This window comes from Neoarius graeffei, chromosome 26, assembly GCF_027579695.1.
Source record: "Neoarius graeffei isolate fNeoGra1 chromosome 26, fNeoGra1.pri, whole genome shotgun sequence".
Classification (NCBI taxonomy): Eukaryota; Metazoa; Chordata; class Actinopteri; order Siluriformes; family Ariidae; genus Neoarius; species Neoarius graeffei.
The window spans coordinates 56058379-56081615 of record NC_083594.1 but is presented as its reverse complement, the minus strand read 5'-3'; the positions used below and the strand labels follow the sequence as shown (position 1 = coordinate 56081615).

The 23237-nt window shown below is 44.8% G+C and overlaps 2 protein-coding genes across 3 annotated transcripts; both read right to left on the bottom strand.

Moving 5' to 3' along the window:
* Positions 1-2849: 2849 nt before the first annotated feature.
* On the bottom strand, positions 2850-20409 carry usp49 (ubiquitin specific peptidase 49). Of its 2 annotated transcripts, none has more exons than XM_060910694.1 (8): positions 19956-20409; positions 19261-19502; positions 18116-19164; positions 17687-18004; positions 16768-16969; positions 14904-15012; positions 14166-14356; positions 2850-6172 (listed from the first exon to the last, which is right to left on the bottom strand). In XM_060910694.1, exons 3-8 carry the CDS (start codon positions 19094-19096, stop codon positions 6069-6071), a joined length of 1905 nt encoding a protein of 634 aa, XP_060766677.1. In that variant the 5' UTR covers positions 19097-19164; positions 19261-19502; positions 19956-20409; the 3' UTR covers positions 2850-6068. The 2 variants fall into 2 exon arrangements, with proteins under 2 accessions (XP_060766677.1, XP_060766678.1); XM_060910695.1 differs by having other exon boundaries at positions 17735-18004.
* A 1112-nt stretch (positions 20410-21521) lies between these two features.
* Positions 21522-23226, bottom strand: med20 (mediator complex subunit 20). The gene is made up of 4 exons (XM_060910640.1): positions 23119-23226; positions 22577-22722; positions 22111-22364; positions 21522-22020 (listed from the first exon to the last, which is right to left on the bottom strand). Exons 1-4 carry the CDS (start codon positions 23130-23132, stop codon positions 21796-21798), a joined length of 639 nt encoding a protein of 212 aa, XP_060766623.1. The 5' UTR covers positions 23133-23226; the 3' UTR covers positions 21522-21795.
* Between the last annotated feature and the right edge of the window lie 11 nt (positions 23227-23237).

Genomic DNA, 23237 nt, shown 5'->3' with positions numbered 1-23237 from the left:
TTATATATATATGCATAATTTCACAATGACACAAATTGGATTTTGCGTCCTTAATGACTATTAAAAACTTTTATAAAAAAGAAGAAAAGCCTAAAAATGTACAACGGTTAAAATGTATGACTTTATTAGAAATGTCACACATGTATTTTCTTTACTGAGTAAATATTCTGTAGTTCTAATGTTTTAATATGTTTATTAATTGGATATTTTTCATCATTCTTCCTTTTTATTAAACTGAGTGCTTTTGTAAATCAGTATTTTATATAATGCATTTTAGTTCTGTCTCTATTTTTATCAGACAGTTATTAAGAAACACCTCTGATAATAAAGACGGTAAAGGAAAAATATATCTAAAATATATGAAGGTTTAGGCGGCACGGTGGTGTAGTGGTTAGCGCTGTCGCCTCACAGCAAGAAGGTCCGGGTTCGAGCCCCGTGGCCGGCGAGGGCCTTTCTGTGTGGAGTTTGCATGTTCTCCCCGTGTCCGCGTGGGTTTCCTCCGGGTGCTCCGGTTTCCCCCACAGTCCAAAGACATGCAGGTTAGGTTAACTGGTGACTCTAAATTGAGCGTAGGTGTGAATGTGAATGGTTGTCTGTGTCTATGTGCAGCCCTGTGATGACCTGGCGACTTGTCCAGGGTGAACCCCGCCTTTCGCCCGTAGTCAGCTGGGATAGGCTCCAGCTCGCCTGCGACCCTGTAGAACAGGATAAAGCGGCTACAGATAATGAGATGAGATGAGATGAAGGTTTACTGAATTATTTGAATCTACATAAAGGTGAAAGGTCACGATTACATCACACTTTGATCATCCGGAATCAGAATCAACTGGAAGTTTGTCACGTCGCTGGGTGTTGGAGTAGAAAATTCTCTTCGATTTGCTGCAGAATGACTTTGAGGACAATAAAAATACTGCTTGTGTTGTGGAGCCGGAGAGATGACACCTGAGAGCATCTGACACCCGTCATCATCCTCCTGTAGGCGACAGGACCAGAGAGGAACCTGATCTGACCCTGAGACGCTCTTTATCACTCCCTGTGTCAGTGAGAGTCTTTATGAGCTCATACTTGTGTTAATGAATTCACTGATGATCTGTTTACAGTGTGTTTGTGTGTTGTAGTCTAGAACATTCTCTCACACATGGAATTAAAGTCAGGCAATAAGCTTTATTTCCATCACGGTGTTCTCGAGTGTAAATCTTCCAGATGAAGGTTTCTCAGCCTGGTGTTAATCAAAGTCAAATTAAAGAGGTACTGCACACTTGGTGTTTTTTTTTTTTAGCTGTAAACGAAATGATATGGTTGTACTGTGATAAAATGCCTCAATGCTGGTGTTAATATCAACAAAATTACCATTTTTATAAAAATCAGGATTTTTTGGGGTTAAAAATGGATCAAAATGCCACTGACTGGGTAAAGTCATCCTGACCCTTGTGAGGCCGATGCTGATGTAGAGTCCAGTGCTTGGTGCGTCTCTGAGCAACTCCTGCCTCACACATACACAGGAAGTTACATTTCAATAATATAATATATAAAACTAAATTAATTAATAATTAATATTCTGATGTATTGGAGCCTCGTAAGCAAAGTGAGAAGTTGACTGAATTACTTGTGTCATGTGATTCCAGTCATTAGTAAACATCAGTGGGACTGTGGTAGCTACGCCATTGGAATTACATCCTGACCCTCTCTTGGTGGATTCTGTCTTTATCCCCCCTTAACCGTAAAGTGACCTTGGATGTGAGAAAGGCACTGTATACACTGAACTGATTATTATTATTATTAGCGTTGTAGCTAAAAATGTCTTCATCTTTACAACACTGTAAGAGCTCTTATAATGGACAGATGCACTAAATGGCCATAAGTATGTGCATCCCAACCCAATCTGTGGTTCTTCCCCAAACTGTTACCACAAAGTAGGAAGCGCACAGGTCCGGGAGGCCAAGCTCCATGAAGACGTGGTGTGTGAAGGTTGGAGTGAAGAACTCCAGTGTCCTGCACAGAGCCCTGACTGAACTCAACCCCACTGAACACTTTTGGGATGAACTGAAACTGGAGCCTCAACATCATCAGTGTCTGATCTCACTAATGCTCTTATAGCTGAATGAACACACATCCCCACAGCCACACCCCAAAATCTAGTGGAAAGCTTTCACAGACCTCAGAGCAGAACTTATAACAGTAAAGCGGAGACCAGCTCCATGTTCATGGCTTTGGAATCGTATAATCCACAGGCACATATGGGTGTGCTGATCAGGTGTCAACATACTTTTGGCCATATCGTATATGTCAAAGAATATCACAAGGCTTATCCAAGCACAAATCAGACAACAAAAATTCTATAAGTACAGAGACTTCTAATGCGTGAGAGTTATGTGTATGGACAGTAATGAGGCCACACCCCTTCCTGAGTGTGAGGCACATGAAACAACTTTCTAATGAGCATGAAGATAGCTTTATTTAAAAGGCATATCCAAACAAAACATAAAAACCTGCTCACAGAACCAGACAGCTGTTTTGCGAGTGAGAGTTAGCACCCTTAGGGCCCAGTGTGTAATTATTGGGCTTTTTAAACTCAATAATGACTCAGGATTGTGTTGTAATAACTTTAATCGCTATCAGGCCAAACCCAGATCAATAAAGTTGATAACTGGTGCTGCACAATACAGAACAAAAAGGTCATGAGGTCAGAGGTCACTGTAAAACCCCCACAGTCCTACACACACACACACACACACACACACACACACACACACTCACTCACTCACAAAAAGACATTCATGGTCATCAGATTGTTCTGGTCAGTAATTGACTAAAAAGTATCCCCCCCCCCCCCACTCCAAATAACCCCTTACCCCATCCCATTCAGAGTCTTGGATGCAGGTGTGCAGGTGTCCTGCCCCTCAGAGTTTCAGGTGCAGGAAGCCCCATCCCTAGCATACACAGTTCACTATGCACGTTAGAAACCACAGTAGAAAAGAAGAACCGTATCACAAAGCTGAATAATTCCTGATTGGGGTGTGTGAGAAGTTTGATGATGGAATCTTCCAGACAGTCGTCTCAGTCCTGCAGTAAACTTGCGTAATGCAGGGGAAGCTCGAGCACCCGCTCCCCGTCTGCACTTGTCCGTCCCTCTGTTTGCTCTGACTGCAGCATGTCGAGCTCCTCCCTCCGGCAGTGTGGGGCGCTGTGATGTGTTCCTGAAGCTCCAGTGTGAGGACGCTGGTCCTGAATGCCCTGGATGAGTACACACGCTGTGTGTGTGTGTGTGTGTACAGTTTTAACATGTAGAAAATCTCTGAGATCTAAAATGAATTTGAGGTCAGAGCTAATACAACTTTTCACCAACCGTGGAGCCGGAGCCAGTTTACCAACATGTTTTATATAAACGGCATGTTAAAGGTCATAGACAATGATTTTAAATTTTATGCACATTTGAAACTTTATGTTAAAAAACCCTCTGTAATTTTCTTCTGGTCCCAAGAAGTATTGTTAACAAGTAATAATTAAAATAAAGTAAGCGCGGCTCGCGCTGAATTTCTGTTCCGTGATTATCGTGACCACTCGGCGCGTGACATCATTCAAGACGAACAAACCGCTTGAGTTGAGTCCACTTCTGTTTACTTACATTGCCGCTCGGCTTGAGTGCAGACGTGTGTTCAGGAATTTCCAAAGAAAACCCCCATGCCTTATTGTTGTGCAGTGAACTGTAACAACGGGACCGGTTCAGGAAGAAGCTTTTACCTTTTTCTGAGAGAGGAGAAGAGGCAGAGAGAGTAGATTGGCTTTTTCTGGAAGAGAAGAGGCAGAGTGAGAGGGTTGGCTTTTCCTGAAAAAGGAGACGAGGCAGAGAGAGTGGATTGTGCGCGTGAAGCCAGTGGATTGGCTTTTTCCGGAAGCGGAGACGAGGCGGAGAGAGTGGATTGTGTACGTGAAACAAAATCAAGCAGTCAGAGAAGAAACGGAGCAGCAACGCTCAAGCAAAAAGAAGATTGGAGGGAAACATTTTTACTTTTGCTTGCAATTGACAAGTCAAGAATCCTGAGGGATCCTGTACAATCACTGTGGAAATGAGACAAAGGGATATTTCCTCGCTTAGAGTCGGCTATAAATAGTATAATGCCGCGGATGGCAGGCTAATGTGGCCTACCGGCACGCTGTCCAGTAATCGTTCCCTATATCCACTAGGGAGGCGGTTTAATTATTCTTCAAAAAGGCTCTTATTTAGTATTACGACGAAAGTAGGCATTTATCATAACTACCAGGATAAATCGTTTGGGCGCGAGTCTTGTTGAGGTCCGGGATCGCCGCGATCAGAGTCGGCCAAGTCGCTGTCCGATTCCGAGGCCGCACGATCAAACCAGTGAGCCACATTCACCAACTGCTTCACAACGGCCACAGGGTCATACAGATACGGTTTCACCTCTCGATGTTTAATTTGGAGAGGTCCTGCTTCAAAATCGCTATCAGACATTTTACACAACCTCTCACGAACAAAGTCCGTACACGTGTGCTCGGTTCGCAGGTAAACACGGAACTGCTCCCGGTCTGTTTGGCTTAAATGACGTCACGACGACGGGCCCCTGGCGGTGAAAGTGCGCATAAGTGAGATGTAAACAAACCTTCAGAAATTGGGCAAAACAGTGTATTTTAACCATTTTATTCAAATTTCTCATTTCATTATCTGTAGCCGCTTTATCCTGTTCTACAGGGTCGCAGGCGAGCTGGAGCCTATCCCAGCTGACTACGGGCGAAAGGCGGGGTTCACCCTGGACAAGTCGCCAGGTCATCACAGGGCTGTTTTATTCAATTTCAGGCTGCAAATTAGACACCAGGAAGATTGAATTCGCTTTTTGGGTCGTTCTTCTAGACACTAAAATTGATATTCTACATTTCACCTCCGACCCTTGCCTATGACCTTTAAAGAGGCGATTCGCATTTCCCAGCATCCAATTCATTGTTTTTCTTTTGAAGTCATGTGACCACTAACTGATCTCTGCACAGAAAAACCTCCACAACTGCAACTCAACTTTCTCCTTCATCAGCACGTCATACGTGGAAGTTTTGAATAAAATATTCCTGATTTTTTTCTTTCTGCCACCGCCTGCAACTCCACCAAGATTGGTTCTGGTCCATTACACCGGAAGAAGCACATGGACTGGATTAGTCTTTAAAAAAAAAAAACTACTACTTTGACAAAATATCTTCAATTTCACGTTACAGTTTACAGATCTATGGCTGCGGATGGCACTGAACTGTAGTGGATTGATTTTGGAATCTTGTCAGCATTGAAAATGGTGACTTGCTGCTTGGTGCAGAGGATTGTGGGAAGGGCGAGTCGGCCCCTTTAACACCCAAACCGTTACATCAGCAGATGTGGGCGTTTCTCAAACAGAAGGTGTTCCTCCGGGAGCTCAGATAATAAACCCCTGATTACATCTGGTCATAGTGAACGTGTAGCTGCTCGAACCTGCTGTTACCTTAGAAACAAAAGGCCCTACAGACTAATCTCAGACATCTGAAGCGATTGTTATTAGTTTTATGTAGATAATCTGTTTGTGCAATAACACTCAACAGTGCCACGATGGCTTTCAGGTCATTTTTTGCTGGGGTGTTCGATTTCTGACAGCGAAGTCACACTCCTGGCTGAATCATACTGGGGGCGTAGGACATCACGAGTATCACAAGTAAGGTCCACGAAATACACGGCCATTTATCAACAAAACAGAATGAAACGCTGCTGTGTGGCCCTCTGTAAATACTCAAAACCAGCTGTTCTGCGCTGAAAAATTGTGGAACGGTTCTAGATCCGGCTTCACAGTGGTGGAAAAGTGCCATGAGGGATGACCCTCATTTTTATTGGAAAATACCTCGGTGGAAAAATATAGCTGAATAATCAGACCTGACCTAAATACATGTGCTGGCTAGAATAGGGATATGTCTCTCTCTCGCTCACTCTCACACACACACACACACGTACACAGTAATAAGGCCCGTTCTAAACAAACAAAACACACACACACACACACTCTTTCAGTCAGTACTACACACAGGTGTGTGTTTGAGTCTCTTTAAGATGATCGTTGTGTGTAGAACAGGATGTACGCCTGAGTGCTGCAGACCTCCTCTACACTACACACGTTCATCTCCGAGTCGTTACAGTGGACCCAGAAACCTACACACACACACACACACACACACACACACACACACACACACACACACAGGATTTAAATGTTACTTCCTCTGAATAATCAGACAATGATTTTCTTTACACACACTGTATTGCTGAATGTGATCACAGTTAGTCACTAGAGGGCGCTAAACACTCAAAGCTGAGTCTCACCACACCACAGAGGTCTTTATGCCATTGATGTTTATTTATGAGCTGCCTCTATAATACACTAGTGTCGCTCAAACTATTAGAATATCGTCAACAAGTTCAATATTTTCCATCAGTTATTTAAGAAAGTGAAATTAATATATTCTAGAGCATCTACCACCGCAGAGTCCACAGGAGAGCTGCTTCCGTCCTCAAAGACCCCATCCACCCCCAGCACGGACTGTTCACACTCCTACCCTCAGGCTGGAGGTACAGAAATGTGAAATGTAAGGCTGTCAGACTAAAGAACTTTCTTTCCCACCACCATCAGACTCCTGAACAGCTGAGAGGAGTCTATAACCATGGACTACCTCCCTGTAAACTGTCCTTGACTGTTTACATCCATTTACACATTACTGCCCCTTTTGCTGCGGTTCCTTGACTGTTTGTCTGGTTACATTGTTTGCACATTCGCACATTACTGCCCTTCTGCTGCTACGGCGGATCGTTACCTTATTTTTGTATTTTGCACTACATTTACCTTTAGTATGTACTACACTGGGTGTTTGTTTTTGTTGCTTTTCTTTGCTTTTATTTTTGCACTATATTGCCTTTACTTTGTATTACTTCTTCCACCTATTTATTTATTTGTAATTGGCATTCATGGTGGACAGCAAAGTAAGAATTTCATTGTGCAAGTGGACATGTCCTTACTGTGCATATGGCAATAAACACTTTGAACTTGAACTGGACTCATTACACGCAAACTGAAATGTTTCAAGCATTTTCTATTTTCATAACTATGGCCTCCCCCCCCCAAGCAAAAAAAAAAAAAAACCCACACAAAAACAGTCAACCCCAAACCACACCTCAAAATATATTTCACTTCGAGTTTCAGTATAAATCCTGTGCATCTCTCGATCTAGTTCAGGACACACAACCATAATAATGGTGAAGACTGCTGACTTGACAGTTGTCCAGAAGACAGTCAGACACCCTCCATAAGGAGGGTAAGCCACAGAAAGTCATCGCTGAAAAAGGTGCACAAGCAACAGGGATGAGCACAGCCTTGAGTGAATGGTCAAGAAAAGTCAATTCAAGAACTTGGGAGAGCTTCACAAGGAGTGGACTGAGGCTGGTGTCAATGCATCAAGAGCCACCATGCAGACGTCTTCAGGAAAGGGACTACAACTGTCACATTCCGAATATCAAGCCACTCCTGAACCAGAGACAGTGTCAGAAGTGTCTTACCTGGACTAAGGAGAGAAAGAACTGGACTGTTGCTCAGTGGTCCAAAGTCCTCTTTTCAGATGAAAGTAAATTTTGCATTTCATTTGGAAATCAAGGTCCTCAAGTCTGGAGGAAGAGTCGAGAGGCTCAGAATCCAAAGTGTTTGAAGTCCAGTTTCGCAGTCTGATGATTTGGGGTGCCGTGTCATCTGCTGGTGTCAGTCCACTGTGTTTTATCAAGTCCAAGGTCAACACAGCATCTACCAGGAGATTTTAGAGCACTTCACATGCTTTCATTTGCTGACAAGCCTTATGGAGATGCCAATTTCCTTTTCCAGCAGGACTTAGCATCTGCCCACAGTGCCAAAACTACCACCAAATGGTTTGCTGACCCTGATATTACTGTTCTTGATTGGCCAGCCGACTCGCCTGACCTGAACCCCAGAGAGAATCTATGGGCTACTGTCAAGACAAAGATGAGAAACACCTGACCCAAAACTACAGACGAGCTGAAGGCTGCAATCAAAGCAACCTGGGCTTCAATAACACTTCAGCAGTGCCACAGGCTGATTGCCTCCATGCCACACCCCACTGATGCAGTAATTCATGGGAAAGGAGCCCCAACCAAGTACTGAATATAAATGAACACACTTTTCAGAAGTGGAACATTTTTGTATTGCAAATCCTTTTTTGATTGATCTTAGGAAATATTCTAATAATCTGAGATACTGGATTTCTGATTTTCATGAGCTATAAGTCAGTCAATCATCAACATTACAACAAAAAAAGGCTTGAAATATTTCACTTTACATGTAATGAATATAGAGACTATATGAATGTTTACCTCTTAAAATTACAAAAAATAGCTTTTTCACAATATTCTAATTGTTTGAGATGCACGTGTGTGTGTGTGTGTGTGTGTGTGTAGTTTCGTCTCTCAGCCTAGGGCACTTGATCGAGGGCTCAGTGAACTGCATCAGTTTGTGACTTATTTTATTTCCCCACCAGGGGAAATAAGACACTGGATCACTGCTACAGCAACATCAGAAACACCTTCTCAGCTGAACCAAAACCCCATTTTGGAAAGTCTGACCACCTGGCAATACGGCTCAAACCAGTTTATAACAAAAAGCTCAAGACAAAACCAGTCACAGTCAGAACCGTTAACAACTGGACTGAAGGTGCACAGGCTAGCCTGCAGAGCTGCTTAGAGGCCACAGACTGGAGCACTTTCAAAGAAGCCACTAATGACATCCATGAATACACAGAGACTGTGAGCGACATCAGCTAGTGCTCGTCCATATGTGCACCTCCCAGGACTGCGCGCATGTTCCCCAACCAAAAACCCTGGTTTAATGGGGACATAAAACAGAAAATCAGGAAGTGGCAGGAGGCCTTCAAGTCAGGAGATCAAGTGGAGTATAAGAGAGCCCAGTACGAGCTGCAAGGCGAGGCAAGTTTATTTCTATAGCACATTTCATACACAGTGGCAGTTCAATGTGCTTTACAGAAGTAAAAGCAAAACAGTAAACAATAGAAAATAAAATTACATAAAATAAATGGGGAAGAAAAATAAGAATTAAACAATAGTAGAAATAAAATGAAGTAAAAATTCAGTTTAAAAAAAACAGCAGAATAAAATAGAATAAAAGTAAAGTTTAAAACATGTAAAGATGATATTTATCAGTTAGCAGAAAGCATCTGAGAACAGCTTGGTCTTTAGTCTAGATTTGACGCTGCCAACAGCAGGAGCATTTTTGATGTAATGTTCCATCCAACTTCCAAGTAGTGTTCGGGAATCAGACACAGTCTCAGCATTTAAGTCTAGGCTGAAAACATATCTGTTTAGTCAAGCCTTGTGTTAATGGTGTTTATGAGGTAAAGGAGTAGATCTGGAGGATCCTCAGACAGAGTGCTTTGGTAAACTGGGATGTATGGATGCTGTCAGTCCCCACTCGCTTGCTCACTCGAGTTTGTTGACGGTGCAGTGGCTGCTGCTTTATGTCCCGGGGCTCCCTCATGCCTGTGTTACCTTCTGGCTCTCCCCTTTTAGTTATGCTGTCATAGTTAGTTGCCGGAGTCCCTGCTTGTACTCGGTGCAATATGTATACTGCTCCTACTTATTCAGGTGACATTGGGCATACCTAACCACCTGTGTTTTCTTTCTCTCCCCCCCCCACTCCAAATCTGTCCCTCTGAGTTACATGGAGTCAACAGGAAATCTTTTGGTGGAGACGGTGGGGACCTCGACTGGCTATCGTAGCCTGCAGGGAATCGGCCGTCAGACATTCTGTCGCATGTCCCAGACCCGGTGAAATGTAACTGAATTGTCTTGGCCAGGCCTAAGGGTCCCATCTGCATCTCATCATTGCTGAGGAGTGTGCTCCCATCACCCAATCAAGCATCCAGCCAGAGCAGGTCATGATATATTTTACCATATTAACATGCCATTGTTGTGTGTTATGCCTGATGTAAAGACTCTCGTCTCTGCGAGCCTACCACACAGATTTAATACTTGTCATTTTTAGGGCATACCTAACAACGTGTTTTCTTTCTCCCCCCCCATCTGTCCCTCTGAGTTACATGTTGATCCTGGGATTGAGATGCTGGCCTCTTCTGCCCCTCGGACCTGCTTGATCCATCCTGGTGCCCTGTGTCTGGTCGGAGTTTTATCGCACCGCTCCTGTGAAGGACGGCCCCATGAGGACAGTTGAGGGTTATACCTGTTAAAGCTGTTAATATTATAGTCAGGCTGTCTGTTGTTGCCCAAATGAGGATGGGTTCCCTTTTGAGTCTGGTTCCTCTCGAGGTTTCTTCCTCATGTCGTCTGGGGGAGTTTTTCCTTGCCACCGTCGCCACAGGCTTCATCATTGGGGATAGATTAGGGATAAAATTAGCTCATGTTTTAAGTCGTTCAAATTCTGTAAAGCTGCTTTGCGACAATGTTTATTGTTAAAAGCGCTGTACAAATAAACTTGATTTGATTTGATGTCCTCTGGCAGTTGGTTCCATAGCTGCACTGCATAGTAGCTAAAAGCTGCTTCACCACACTTTGTTTTAACAACAGGTTTTACCAGTACATTTTTCTGCTGTGATCTGGTAGATCTGATTGGGTTAGGCTGCAACATATCAGAGAGGTAATTGGGCCCTGTACCATTTAGAGATTTGTACACCAGCAGCAATGCTTTAAAGTCAATTCTGTAGCTTACTGGAAGCCAGTGAAGGGACCTTAGAATTGGAGTAATGTGCTCTGTTCTTTTTGTTCGTGTGAGAACCCTCGCCGCTGCATTTTGAACCAGCTGAAGTCGTTTGATGGTCTTTTTTGGCAGGCCTGTGAAAAGGCCATTGCAGTAATCAACCCTACTAGAGATGAAGGCATGTATTAGTTTTTCCAGATCATTTTTTGACATAAGTCCTCTTAGTTTGGAAATGTTTTTTAGGTGATAAAATGCCGATTTAGTGATTGCTTTCATGTGACTGTCAAAGTTTAGCTCGCTGTCAATGAAAACACCAAGATTTTTAACCATTTCTTTTGTTTTAATCCCCTTTGTGTCAAGAATAGTGGTAATCCTGAGTCTTTCATCTTTTTTTCCAAATAGAATTACTTCTGTTTTATCTGTGTTCAGCTGAAGAAAATTTTGTGACATCCAGTTGTTGATTTGGTCGATACACTGGTAGAGACATTCAAGGGGGGCATAATCATTAGGTGATAGAGCAAAATAAATTTGGGTGTCATCTGCATAGCAGTGATACAAAATTGAGTTGCTCTTGATAATTTGTCCAAGTGGGAGCATATAAAGGTTGAAAAGTAATGGTCCAAGAATCGACCCCTGGGGGACACCACAGGTCAAGGACATTGATGTTGAGGTACAATTTCCCAGGGTAACAAAGAAGCTTCTAAGTATGATTTTAACCAATGGATAACTTTACCAGTCAACCCAACCCAGTGTTCAAGTCGATATAGCAGTATATTGTGATCAATAGTATCAAAAGCTGCACTGAGGTCCAGTAACACCAGGACCGATGTTTTGCCTGCATCAGTATTAAGACGTATGTCATTTATAACTTTAATCAGCACTGTTTCAGTGCTATGATTGGCATGAAATCCTGACTGAAAGTTATCAAAATAGCTGTTTGATATCAAGAAGGCAGTTAATTGATTGAAGACAATTTTTTCAAGGATTTTCCCGATGAATGGTATATATATCTGCAGAAGTCCATCAGAGCAGCAAAAAGGGCTCACTCCCAGAAACTTGAAAGCTACTACTTCAACCACAACACGCAGTATGTGGCAGGGAATCCAGTCTGTCACAAACTATAAGAGAACCACAGCAACCACAGACCCCCGAGATGCCACCCTGCTAGACAGCTTTAACACCTTCTACGCCAGGTTCGACAGGCTGAATACGGACACCCTCAAAAGCCCCCTGTGACCCCACGGACACTGCCTTTCAGGTGACACACACACACACACACACACACACACACACACACACACACAGGTCCTGAAGGCTCTGAAGAAGGTGAACCCCCACAAGGCTGTGGAACCCAATGGAGTCCCTCCTAAAGTTCTGAAGGCCTGTGTGGAACAACTAGCTGGTGTGCATGCTGACATATTCAACTTGTCATTATCCCAGGCTGTAGTTCCCCGTATTTTCAAATCTTCCACCATTGTACCAGTCCCCAAAAGACCAGATACATCCACCCTAAATGACTTCAGGCCAGTGGCACTCACACCAGTCGCCATGAAGTGCCTAGAAAAACTAGTCCTCACACACATCAACCACATGGTCCCGGACACTGTCGACCCCCTCCAGTTTGCCTACCGCCCCAATCGATCAGTGGACGACGTGGTAGCAATAGCCCTACACCACACTGCAACACCTGGAAAGCAGCAGAATGTATGCCATGATGCTCTTCCTGGACTACAGTTCTGCCTTCAACACCATCCGCCCGGGCAAGCTGATCGAGAAGCTGACAGACCTTGGCGTCCCAACTCCCACCTGCAACTGGATTCTAGACTTCCTGACAAAGACCACAGGTGGTGAGAATGGGAGGACTGGTGACTGCTGAGCTCACAGTCAGCACAGGATCCCCACAGGGCTGCTGCCTTAGCCCCAAACTCTTCACCCTGTACACCCATGACTGTGTCTCCACCCAGGACAACACCATCAAATACACTGATGACACCACTATCCTGGGGCTCATCAAGGGGGGAGACGAGTCAGGGTACAGGACCCTGGTAAACATTCTTGTCTACGGAGAGGAAAACGACCTCATCCTCAACACAGACAAGACCAAAGAAATAATAATGGACTTCAGGAAGAATCCTCCCCTCTACAGCCTCTCATCATCAAAGGGACGGAGGTGGAGAGGGCCGACAGCTACAGGTTCCTGGGACTGCAGGTTACATCTGACCTGAGCTGGACTCTTCACACCACAGCGAAAAAAGCCCAGCAAAGGCTTTATTTCATCAGGCTGCTCAGGAAAGCTGGTCTGAACCATCGCCCTCTCACCCTGGCCTACAGAGGACTGATAGAGAGCATCCTCACCGCAGGCATCACCGTCTGGTACGGTAACACCACACCGGCAGAAAGGAAGGCTCTGCAAAGAGTCATAAAGACTGCGGAGAGGATCATAGGGACAAAACTTCCTTCCATGTACGTATGTGCAGCGCTGTTGGAAAAGAGCAGATGGAATCATCAGAGACTCACTCGACCCAGCTCACTCTCTACTCAAACACCGCACGTACAACCGGAGACACAGCATCACTCAGAGAACACGGTTCTTCAACAGCTTCTTCCCTGCCACAGTCAGACTGATGGCAAAACAAAATTATTGAATAAGTGTAACAATAACCCATTACTACCTCACTTCACTTGTCATATGCAATATGTGATATATTATCTGTGAAATAGGATTGTGTTATATACGCTCTGATAAACGTGCAATATTCTAACTGTGCAATATCCCCACATAACTCTCATCCCCCTCCCAAAATGTGCAATATTTCCATATAACTTTCTCCTCTTTTCACAACCCAGGAACAGCACTCAGGACTAGCCTTTTATTACCTCCGCCAAGGAGGTTATGTTTTTGGTAGTGTTGGTTTGTCTGTTAGCAACATTATGGAAAAAGTAATGAACGGATTGCTCTGAAATTTTTTCCACAGGTGTGACAAGTAACAATCCATTAAATTTTGGCAGTGATCCGGATCACCTTCTGGATCCCGGATTTTTTTTTAAAGGATTCTTGGCGGAGGTCTGCGCTCTCCGAGTGCTTTTCTAGTTTTATTACTGTTATTTAACATTTGTCCTCTCCTTCTGTTTAATACTTGTATTTTTTTTTTGTACATATTACCACCTTTTTGTATAGTGCTTTATAATTTATATTTTTTATTTTTAGTGTTCCATTTTCTAACGTTGTATAGTGTTATATTTTTATTATATAGTGTTTTATTTCCTAAACTGTTGACTCAGAGCCCTGCACAAAAATTCCAATGTGTCTGAACTGTTGGTTTATGCACAAATGGCAAGTAAAAAAACCTTGATACCCTGACCTTGATAAACAGTGTTCAGTAGTTCAGTGCATGGTGAGTATTTTCCTTCCCCACTCACCCCCCTCCGTGTTGTAGCAGTAGGCGGTATAGTGTCCTGAGCCGAAGCCTTTCCCATGATGCATCACTACAGCAGAGAGGTCGTAGGTGAAGACCTGCGATGCATCAGAACAGCAGTATGGCTCCATGTTCAGAACCTGATCAAACGCTACGTGAACACCGATCTTCTCCCTGTGGTTCCGGCCTGACCAACTACACACACACACACACACACACACACACTTTGAACAAACAGGTATGTAATATGATTGAACTCTCAGCCAATCCAATCCAGCAGTCCTTTTCACACGATTTGGTTATTTCACTTTTTATTTATTTATTTATTTTTTTAAAAAGGTTGTTTGTCAAACACCAAATCACACCGCAAGCATTTCAGATTCCTAAAGGCCACCTCACACTAACTACAGTCACATATAACTGGACAGAGCAGTAAAGACCTGCAAGAGGTGCTTTAGCCTCAATTGGTTCCATTTACTTCCGTTTATTTTTACTCTGTATTATTTACATCTGAACATTTGAGAATCCATCCAGTGAAGGAGGCACGGGAACAGAACAAAAATGTTTAAACTTTTTTATTCATTTTATTTCACCCAGCTGTTATGCAGAGCCCTGAGAGACCTTATTAGAAAAAAATGGATGGAAGGAAAAAAAGAAAAATGTAAACGTAAAATTAAAGAACTGGTGAAGTGTGTGTGTGTGTGTGTGTGTGTGTGTGTGAGAGAGAGAGAGAGAGACGTACCGGAAGCGTTTAAGGTGAAGCCGCAGCACCTGAGGTAAACGATAAATCAGCAGCTGTTTACAGGCCTCAGACAGAGCCAGCGGCTTACGGGACGACTTGCGTCTTTTTCCTAAGACACACACACGCACTTCTTTTAATTATATACAGCGGGGCAAAAAAGTATTTAGTCAGCCACCAATTGTGCAAGTTCTCCCACTTAAAAAGATGAGAGAGGCCTGTAATTTTCATCATAGGTACACTTCAACTATGAGAGACAGAATGGAGGGAAAGAATCCAGGAAATCACATTGTAGGATTTTTAATGAATTAATTGGTAAATTCCTCGGTAAAATAAGTATTTGGTCACCTACAAACAAGCAAGATTTCTGGCTCTCACAGACCTGTAACAACTTCTTTAAGAGGCTCCTCTGTCCTCCACTCGTTACCTGTATTAATGGCACCTGTTTGAACTCGTTATCAGTATAAAAGACACCTGTCCACAACCTCAAACAGTCACACTCCAAACTCCACTATGGCCAAGACCAAAGAGCTGTCAGAGGACACCAGAAACAAAATTGTAGACCTGCACCAGGCTGGGAAGACTGAATCTGCAATAGGTAAGCAGCTTGGTGTGAAGAACTCAACTGTGGGAGCAATTATTAGAAAATGGAAGACATACAAGACCACTGATAATCTCCCTCGATCTGGGGCTCCACGCAAGATCTCACCCCATGGGGTCAAAATGATCACAAGAACGGTGAGCAAAAATCCCAGAACCACACGGGGGGACCTAGTGAATGACCTGCAGAGAGCTGGGACCAAAGTAACAAAGGCTACCATCAGTAACACACTACGCCGCCAGGGACTCAAATCCTGCAGTGCCAGACGTGTCCCCCTGCTTAAGCCAGTACATGTCCAGGCCCGTCTGAAGTTTGCTAGAGAGCATTTGGATGATCCAGAAGAGGACTGGGAGAATGTCATATGGTCAGATGAAACCAAAATAGAACTTTTTGGTAAAAACTCAACTTGTCGTGTTTGGAGGAGAAAGAATGCTGAGTTGCATCCAAAGAACACCATACCTACTGTGAAGCATGGGGGTGGAAACATCATGCTTTGGGGCTGTTTTTCTGCAAAGGGACCAGGACGACTGATCCGTGTAAAGGAAAGAATGAATGGGGCCATGTATCGTGAGATTTTGAGTGAAAACCTCCTTCCATCAGCAAGGGCATTGAGGATGAAACGTGGCTGGGTCTTTCAGCATGACAATGATCCCAAACACACCGCCCGGGCAACGAAGGAGTGGCTTCGTAAGAAGCATTTCAAGGTCCTGGAGTGGCCTAGCCAGTCTCCAGATCTCAACCCCATAGAAAATCTTTGGAGGGAGTTGAAAGTCCATGTTGCCCAGCGACAGCCCCAAAACATCACTGCTCTAGAGGAGATCTGCATGGAGGAATGGGCCAAAATACCAGCAACAGTGTGTGAAAACCTTGTGAAGACTTACAGAAAACGTTTGACCTCTGTCATTGCCAACAAAGGGTATATAACAAAGGATTGAGATGAACTTTTGTTATTGACCAAATACTTATTTTCCACCATAATTTGCAAATTAATTCATTAAAAATCCTACAATGTGATTTCCTGGATTCTTTCCCCCCATTCTGTCTCTCATAGTTGAAGTGTAGCTATGATAAATTACAGGCCTCTCTCATCTTTTGAAGTGGGAGAACTTGCACAATTGGTGACTGACTAAATACTTTTTTGCCCCACTGTATATGAACAGCAAATAAGAAACAGGAGAAATGGCTCAGCTGTTCTATTCTTTGGGTTCAGCATCGTCATGTCCACTGAACCCAACTTGCTCATTAACTGTGTGCGTGTGCACTCACTGTTGCAGTAGTTACAGTTGTAGATGCGTCCTTCCAGTGCCTCGGTCTCGGTGAACTTGCTCAGCATCTCCGTGAGAGAGCAGCTCTGAGATGACGCCTGGCTCAGCTTGGCCACGCTGTGATAACGCTCAGGAAACTCCAGAGACAAATCCCAGAACGGCTCCACCGTGTTCGACTTCCGCTTACATGACAGACACGTCACCTGGACAGAAAACACGTGCGCGCATGCACGTCACAGAGATGATCTGATTCAACCTGACAGTGGTAGTGCTGAGAAGGTTGTGGAGGTGAGTCTGAAGAACAGGAGATCAGCAGCTACATGACGCGCTGTGTGTAAACTGGTGTACAGAACCAACACAGAGACACAAACACGTTTACACGCCAGCGATCCGCATGTCTGGTTATTTGTTTAACTAAATGCACGAGGACTCCTCAGGACAAAACACGAACACACCTGGACTATCAGACGAGAGTGTAAACAGGAGTGATGAGGTATTTACGCTCGGGTCTTCATACAGCCCCGATTCCAAAAAGGTTAGGATGCTGTATAAAACGTAAATAAAAACAGAATGCAATGATTTGCAAATCCTTCAACGGATATTCAATAGAATCCAACACGGACGCAAAATATTTAAAGTTTCAGTTTGAACATTAAATATTTTGCATAAATACGAACCGTGCTGGTTGCAGTGTGTTGAAATAAATATACACTTTGGGAATAAACTAGAAATGTAATTTAATTCAGTTCAACAGATTTAAACGTTCTGAAAATGTCATAACTACGCCATAAACAAACCCCTGATGCAGCACCGTGTCCTCCTGACCTGCTTCACATTTCACTATAGCCCAATTTACCACAGCGCTGCCACGCCCTACAGAGCAGATTAAACCCAACGGGCTGTATCTCCACAGCACTGACCTGGCTGAGCAGCTGGCCGTGGAAGATGGTGTTGAGAACTTTGAGCACCTGCTTGGAGAGCTTCCTCTGTGTGATGGGGATGACGATGCGCGTGCGTGTGTGTTGCTGTTTCGCTCCGTAGCCACCATCGGCCTCGAGCTCCTGCTGCACCTTATCTAACAGCTCACACAGGAACTCCTGCGCATCCTGCTGGTCGCAGCCGCGGAACGCCGGGATGACGTTCCACACGGAGTGCAGCATGGCGAACGGAGACACGAGCGTCCAGCGGCCCGACCACATCACCCTGAACAGAGTGTGCAGCTCCTGGCACAGAGACACCTGCAATCACAGTCACAACACCACGGTTTATTCAGTACACCGCTGTGCGGTAACGGGGCAGCTCACATCCCACGACACAGAAAGCTAAACATTTAGAGTTAAAAACACGACCTGCTGGCCGGATAACGATGAAGAGCGAGGGTCTTTTGGCTGCACCAGTTTCTCTCCTCCCATCATGCCTTGTGTCTTGGCGAGCAGCAGCTGCTCCGTCTCACACAGATCCAGTGCGAGGAAACACTCCCTGAACTTACGCAAGTGGCTCAGCACCTGCAGGATTGAGTTCATGTAGCACGTGTTGCCTAAGTTCCGCAGTCCCGTGACACCCGGCGCTAATCGCCTGCGCCGTGCTAACAGAAAAGACGACGTGGCCCGCTTTCCTGCCACGCCCGATTTCACAGTACGGAGCACCTTTCTGGGATTCTTTGATAAAGTCTTGCTGGGAAGCGGCACTTTTTCAGGCGGCTCTCGGAATTTTCTCGGAATCAGCGCAATGAGCGGCCGCGGCGCCTGAGTCAGGAGGCGTGCGCTTTTCCTTGGCGGTGCACTCCCGTCATCTCCCATGATCCTCTTCTTCATTTCCTTACGTTGCCGCCGAAGCTCCTCCTTCTCCTGTTTCAGTTTTTTTTGCTTCTCTTGTTGCTGCGTCCTCCAACGCCGGAAAGCAGTCACGAGCAGCACACGCCGCCGGTGCCTTAGCGCGATCTGCACAAGCCCCGCCCCTTCGCCACTTGCTGATTGTGTCGACGATGATGATGCCGAACGCATGGAGCGGCGCCCAGCATCCCGCACAGTGGACAACGCTCCCCGCAGAAGTTTCAGATCACCCTCGACGTTGTCGTTCAGGACGTAATCACCACACGCAAAGCAGAACACGTTCAGCTCTCGCACCTCCATGGCGAGCGGGTGCTGCGTCTCGTGGTAGTGCTGCAGAGAGTGCTCGTTTATGTAGTGACCACAAGCCACGTGTGAGCACTTGAGACACGCCCACACGGACTCCGTGGTGTTACAGTCCACACAGCGCCATTTCTGAGGGTTCAGGATGGAGTGGTCTTGTCCCAAACGGAGACGGACCACGTGCTTGCAGCGCTCCATTGCTCCCAAACACTCATCAGCCCTCAAGAGTCAGGAGCCACAGCACTGCGGCATGACTGGGATCAGAGCTGAGAGGGGAAACACACACACACGTTTACAACTTATAATAATACAAACAACACAAACGCAGATCATCCTGTGATCCACAAAGGGAGTGACGTTACCATGAATGGACTCATGAAGGGCTGCTGGAGCGTACGCTGAACATCACAACCTCACAGTGTCGGCCTTGTATCACGCCACAATGGAGAAACGTAAACACGTCGTCAGGTTGGGTCAACGGCGTGACATCACAGAACCGTCACCGAGCAGTGCTGAGGGTCCGGTCCTCGCCTGGGTCTTCAGAACGGGCGGGAAGCGTCACGCAGTGTGCTGCTGGGTCAGGAGCTGATGTCCACCTGAGTCACTGACCAAACAGACATGAAATGAGAGAACACTCCTGAAAGCCCATCAACTTTCATGTTCCATGTAAAACAGTATCAGAGTGTGATCAGGTCTGAACCAGTGGCCTGACGGGAACAAAACAGGAGCTTCCAGTCCGGTGCTGAAATGATCATGAGTAACTGAAATATCGCGATATTTCACTTTATCGCTTTCTGACCAAAACTCGGGAACGCAAATGTGTGTAAGCGCTCATGCCATTAGATCATCATCATCATCACAGACAAACTGCTCTTAAAAGTACCTCAGATCATCTCAGTGCGCAACAACAGCAGGTTTTATTTTTCATTTACTGTGAGGAGTTTATTTATTTTTTTAATTGGCAAAGAGAAGTTAGCAAGCCGCGCTAGCCGGGTGCCGGTATGCTAATGCTAACTAAGCTAAGCTAGTGAGCTAGCCTAGCATCCTCAATACTTACCTCAGAACAAAGAGCGCTGTTTCGAGCAGCCCGCAGAATAATCAGCCTGGAAAACTTCAGAGTCCGGAGTTGCTGCCACACACAGCGCGCCCGGCTCCGGGCTTTACTCATCCCCGCCGTGAAAAATCACTTCCGTCAAAACCAACTTTTGTTTTCAAATCCTTAAACAACAACAACAGAACCCGCACTGGGAGCTCAGATTAAAGTCCGCGGCAGAACCAGCAGCGGGAACCCGAATGTAAAGTTTAGAGCCTCGCCATGTTCCCGCAGTGGCGCCTCCGCATCCGAGCCGCAATCCGCCGCAAAACTCTCCGCGCACATTTATTCGCGCATTCCTCCGTCTGTATGCGGCTTTTTATTTACCATCATCATCTTCCGCACGCGAGCTGTCACGGATTTCTTTTCTTTTTTTTTCTTTCTTTTTTTTTTTTTTGGGTTCAACCGGACCCGGACAGAATCGGAGGCTGCGTCCCAAACGGCTTCTTGCTCCCTACACAGTGCACTACGTAGTTTAAAAGCAGTAACGGCGCTCCACTCTGTATATAGTGCACTATACAGCCAATGAAGAGCCATTTGGGATTCAGTTTTTAGTCGCTTCATCTCTGATTGGTCGTCAACGTGATAAATGTTGATTCTTATTGGCTGTTGGACACGCCAGTCACGCGTCAGTGACGTCGGGGCGTAGAGGCGGGGCAGAGTCTCAGCTTGTCCGGTGTGAGATTCCCATCAGCAACTTGTGCTTATTATAAAACTCAAACCTTAAACCTGATATAATAATAATAACTGCTATTTTGTACATTGTTTGATTTTAGTGTATTTTTATCTATATTTATAAATATTGTTTTTCTTTTTTGTAATCTTTATCTGTTTTTTGTAAGTAAGGTGGGAGAGAAACGGCATTTCGATTCTCCTGCATGTCCTGGATATATAGTGACTTGACAATAAAGAATATTTGAATAATGCTATACATTAGAATATATAGACATAATATAAATAATCCTATGATGTAAACCGTGCCTAAGGTGAGCCTGTCCCATGATGCTGCTGAGTTCTGATTGGTCAGAACATGTTGATTAATTTTCTCAAACAGCAGCTCTGACAGTAGTGCAGCTGCAAGTCACAGGTTTACACGAATGCACTCATTCTGTTTCTATAGTAACAGCTCATTCAGATTTTCTTTAAGGAGGAATGTGTTTGTTACATTTCTGGAAGGAGTCTCCAGTGTCAGCACTTTGTCACACTCAGAGGTGAAGCTGTAATTTTCAGGACAAGAGTTTACACTTTACAGTTTCTCAGGAACATGATGTAATAAGCTGCACATTTTTGTCTTATTAATAGAAAGAAAAAGAGAGGTTTGGGAAGGAATGACTGTTTACAGCTGCTATAATGTAAGTGAGAATAGAATGTCGGTGAACTTGTTTCACAGACATTCACCAACATTAAATGTCCCTATAAATGAATAAAAAGGATGACGTGATGTTACAGGGAAAGACTCCGCTTTGTGTGAGGCTACATGACAGCCCCATTGAATATTATTCCTTTCTGAATAAATGACAATATTCCTGCTACAATTCAACTAAGTTCTTTATTTTAGTGAAATTTTATGTTTTCTTTACAAAAAAAAACCCCATCAGAGTTCATGCAGAGTGTCCACTCACTTTGTTGGTTCAGCAGATAAAGTGGAGTAAATGAACAGCTGAGAAACTGGAAGTGTGATTTGTGAATTTCTACAGTTCTTGTCCTGGTTCAGAGCTGAAATAATTCTATTCCACAGCAGATCTGTGTGTGTGTGTGTGGTTTCTTCTTTCCAGCCATGTGTGTGCATCTCTGTCTCTCTCTCTCAGCGCACGCCACTCCCCGGCAGCACCTGCTGTTTGCGGATTTTGCTGAAGAGCTCGAGGTACTGGTTCATGGTGTCCATGCAGTCGGCCGGTGTGAACAGACCCTCGGCCTTACTGCTGAACACGGAGGGCAGGTCAGGAACGTTGGAGCCCAGAAAACCCTGCATGAACTCCTTCATCAGGTTCCAACAGTCACCAGGAACCACACAAGCTGAGTACTCTACCTGCATGCACACACAGTGTGTAAATCACACGAACATTTCCCTGTGTGTGTGTGTGTGTGTGTGTGTGTAAGCGTATGAGTGACCGCTGACCTCCACCGAGATCCCCCGTGCACTGGAGCTCATTGTTACTGTGCCGACCTTAATCAGGAAGTCGGCATAGCGATAGCGGGCGCCGCGGCTCTCCACCTTGTGGCCCTTAGCGTTCTGGAAGTGGCTCTTCAGCTTCACCATGAGCACGTCGAAGTTTGCATCTGCTGCCAGCGTGGGTCCACCGTCAAACAGAGCCAAACAACTGAGAGGTGTCTCTGAGTTATGCATCACGTACAGCAGCTTCGAAGACTGAGCTGAAACATACACGTCACAATTCTCAGAACAAACCCTGACTCGTGACTCAAAGAATTAAAGTGACTCAACCCTTGTCCTGTGTGAAGTGGATGGGGCTAATCTGTTGTCACTCTTGCACAAGTCCCATCCCAACCAATCACAATGCTGATGTGATGTTTGACTCGGTGATTTTATACTGTGTGTAGTGTAGTTAGTGTGTGTGATATTTGACCTCCAGTGTTTGCTGTAGCATGATACGTCTCACAGTCCACGAAGAAGCTGCCCTGCTTCACTGCCCCGAGCTGCTCCAGTCTCTTATGCAGCTGTTCCACTGTCTGCTGGACACTCTTCCCCTCCACCACCGCCACCTGACACACACTGACGGACACACACACACACACACTGATTCGATACTCTTTCCTAAGGAAGATGGAGATGTGGATGTTTTACTCTCCAAGACTTTGTCCTTTATTGAATGTGCACCTTGAATTTTCCATAATAATATTAATAATAATGGCGATTATTTATCACGTATGTACTTAAACTAACTGTCGGTAAAATGGAACACGTGGTGGATGTAAAATGTATAATTTCAGTCATAATATTAGTAATGAAGCAGCTGTTTTATAAATGAACACAATCAGCTGAAATGTTCTCAGGACTCACACACAGTCAGCAGATAAACTCTGACCGCAAACCTTTAACGCAGATACTTTAACACAGAAAGAAGTAAAAATAATAATAGTGATTTGCTCAGTAAGAGATTCCGCTCACCAGGTGACCCCCATCTACTCAACCTTTACAAACCCTAATCAACAGATTGTCGGCTGGTGCGCGCGCACACACACAAAAAACCTGCTACATACAATCACTTCCGGGGTCCTCCAACTGCT

Excerpts from the sequence above, each read along its gene's own strand:
- usp49 (XM_060910694.1), bottom strand. The coding sequence starts at position 19,096 with ATGGAGCGCTGCAAGCACGTGGTCCGTCTCCGTTTGGGACAAGACCAC. Across the intron at positions 18,005-18,115 it reads CATCGTTATCCGGCCAGCAG|GTGTCTCTGTGCCAGGAGCT; the intron begins GTCGTGTTTTTA and ends CTGTGATTGCAG. Across the intron at positions 16,970-17,686 it reads ACGGCCAGCTGCTCAGCCAG|GTGACGTGTCTGTCATGTAA; the intron begins GTCAGTGCTGTG and ends TTTTCTGTCCAG.
- med20 (XM_060910640.1), bottom strand. Across the intron at positions 22,365-22,576 it reads TGCTACAGCAAACACTGGAG|CTCAGTCTTCGAAGCTGCTG; the intron begins GTCAAATATCAC and ends TGTATGTTTCAG. Across the intron at positions 22,021-22,110 it reads CACGGGGGATCTCGGTGGAG|GTAGAGTACTCAGCTTGTGT; the intron begins GTCAGCGGTCAC and ends GTGTGCATGCAG.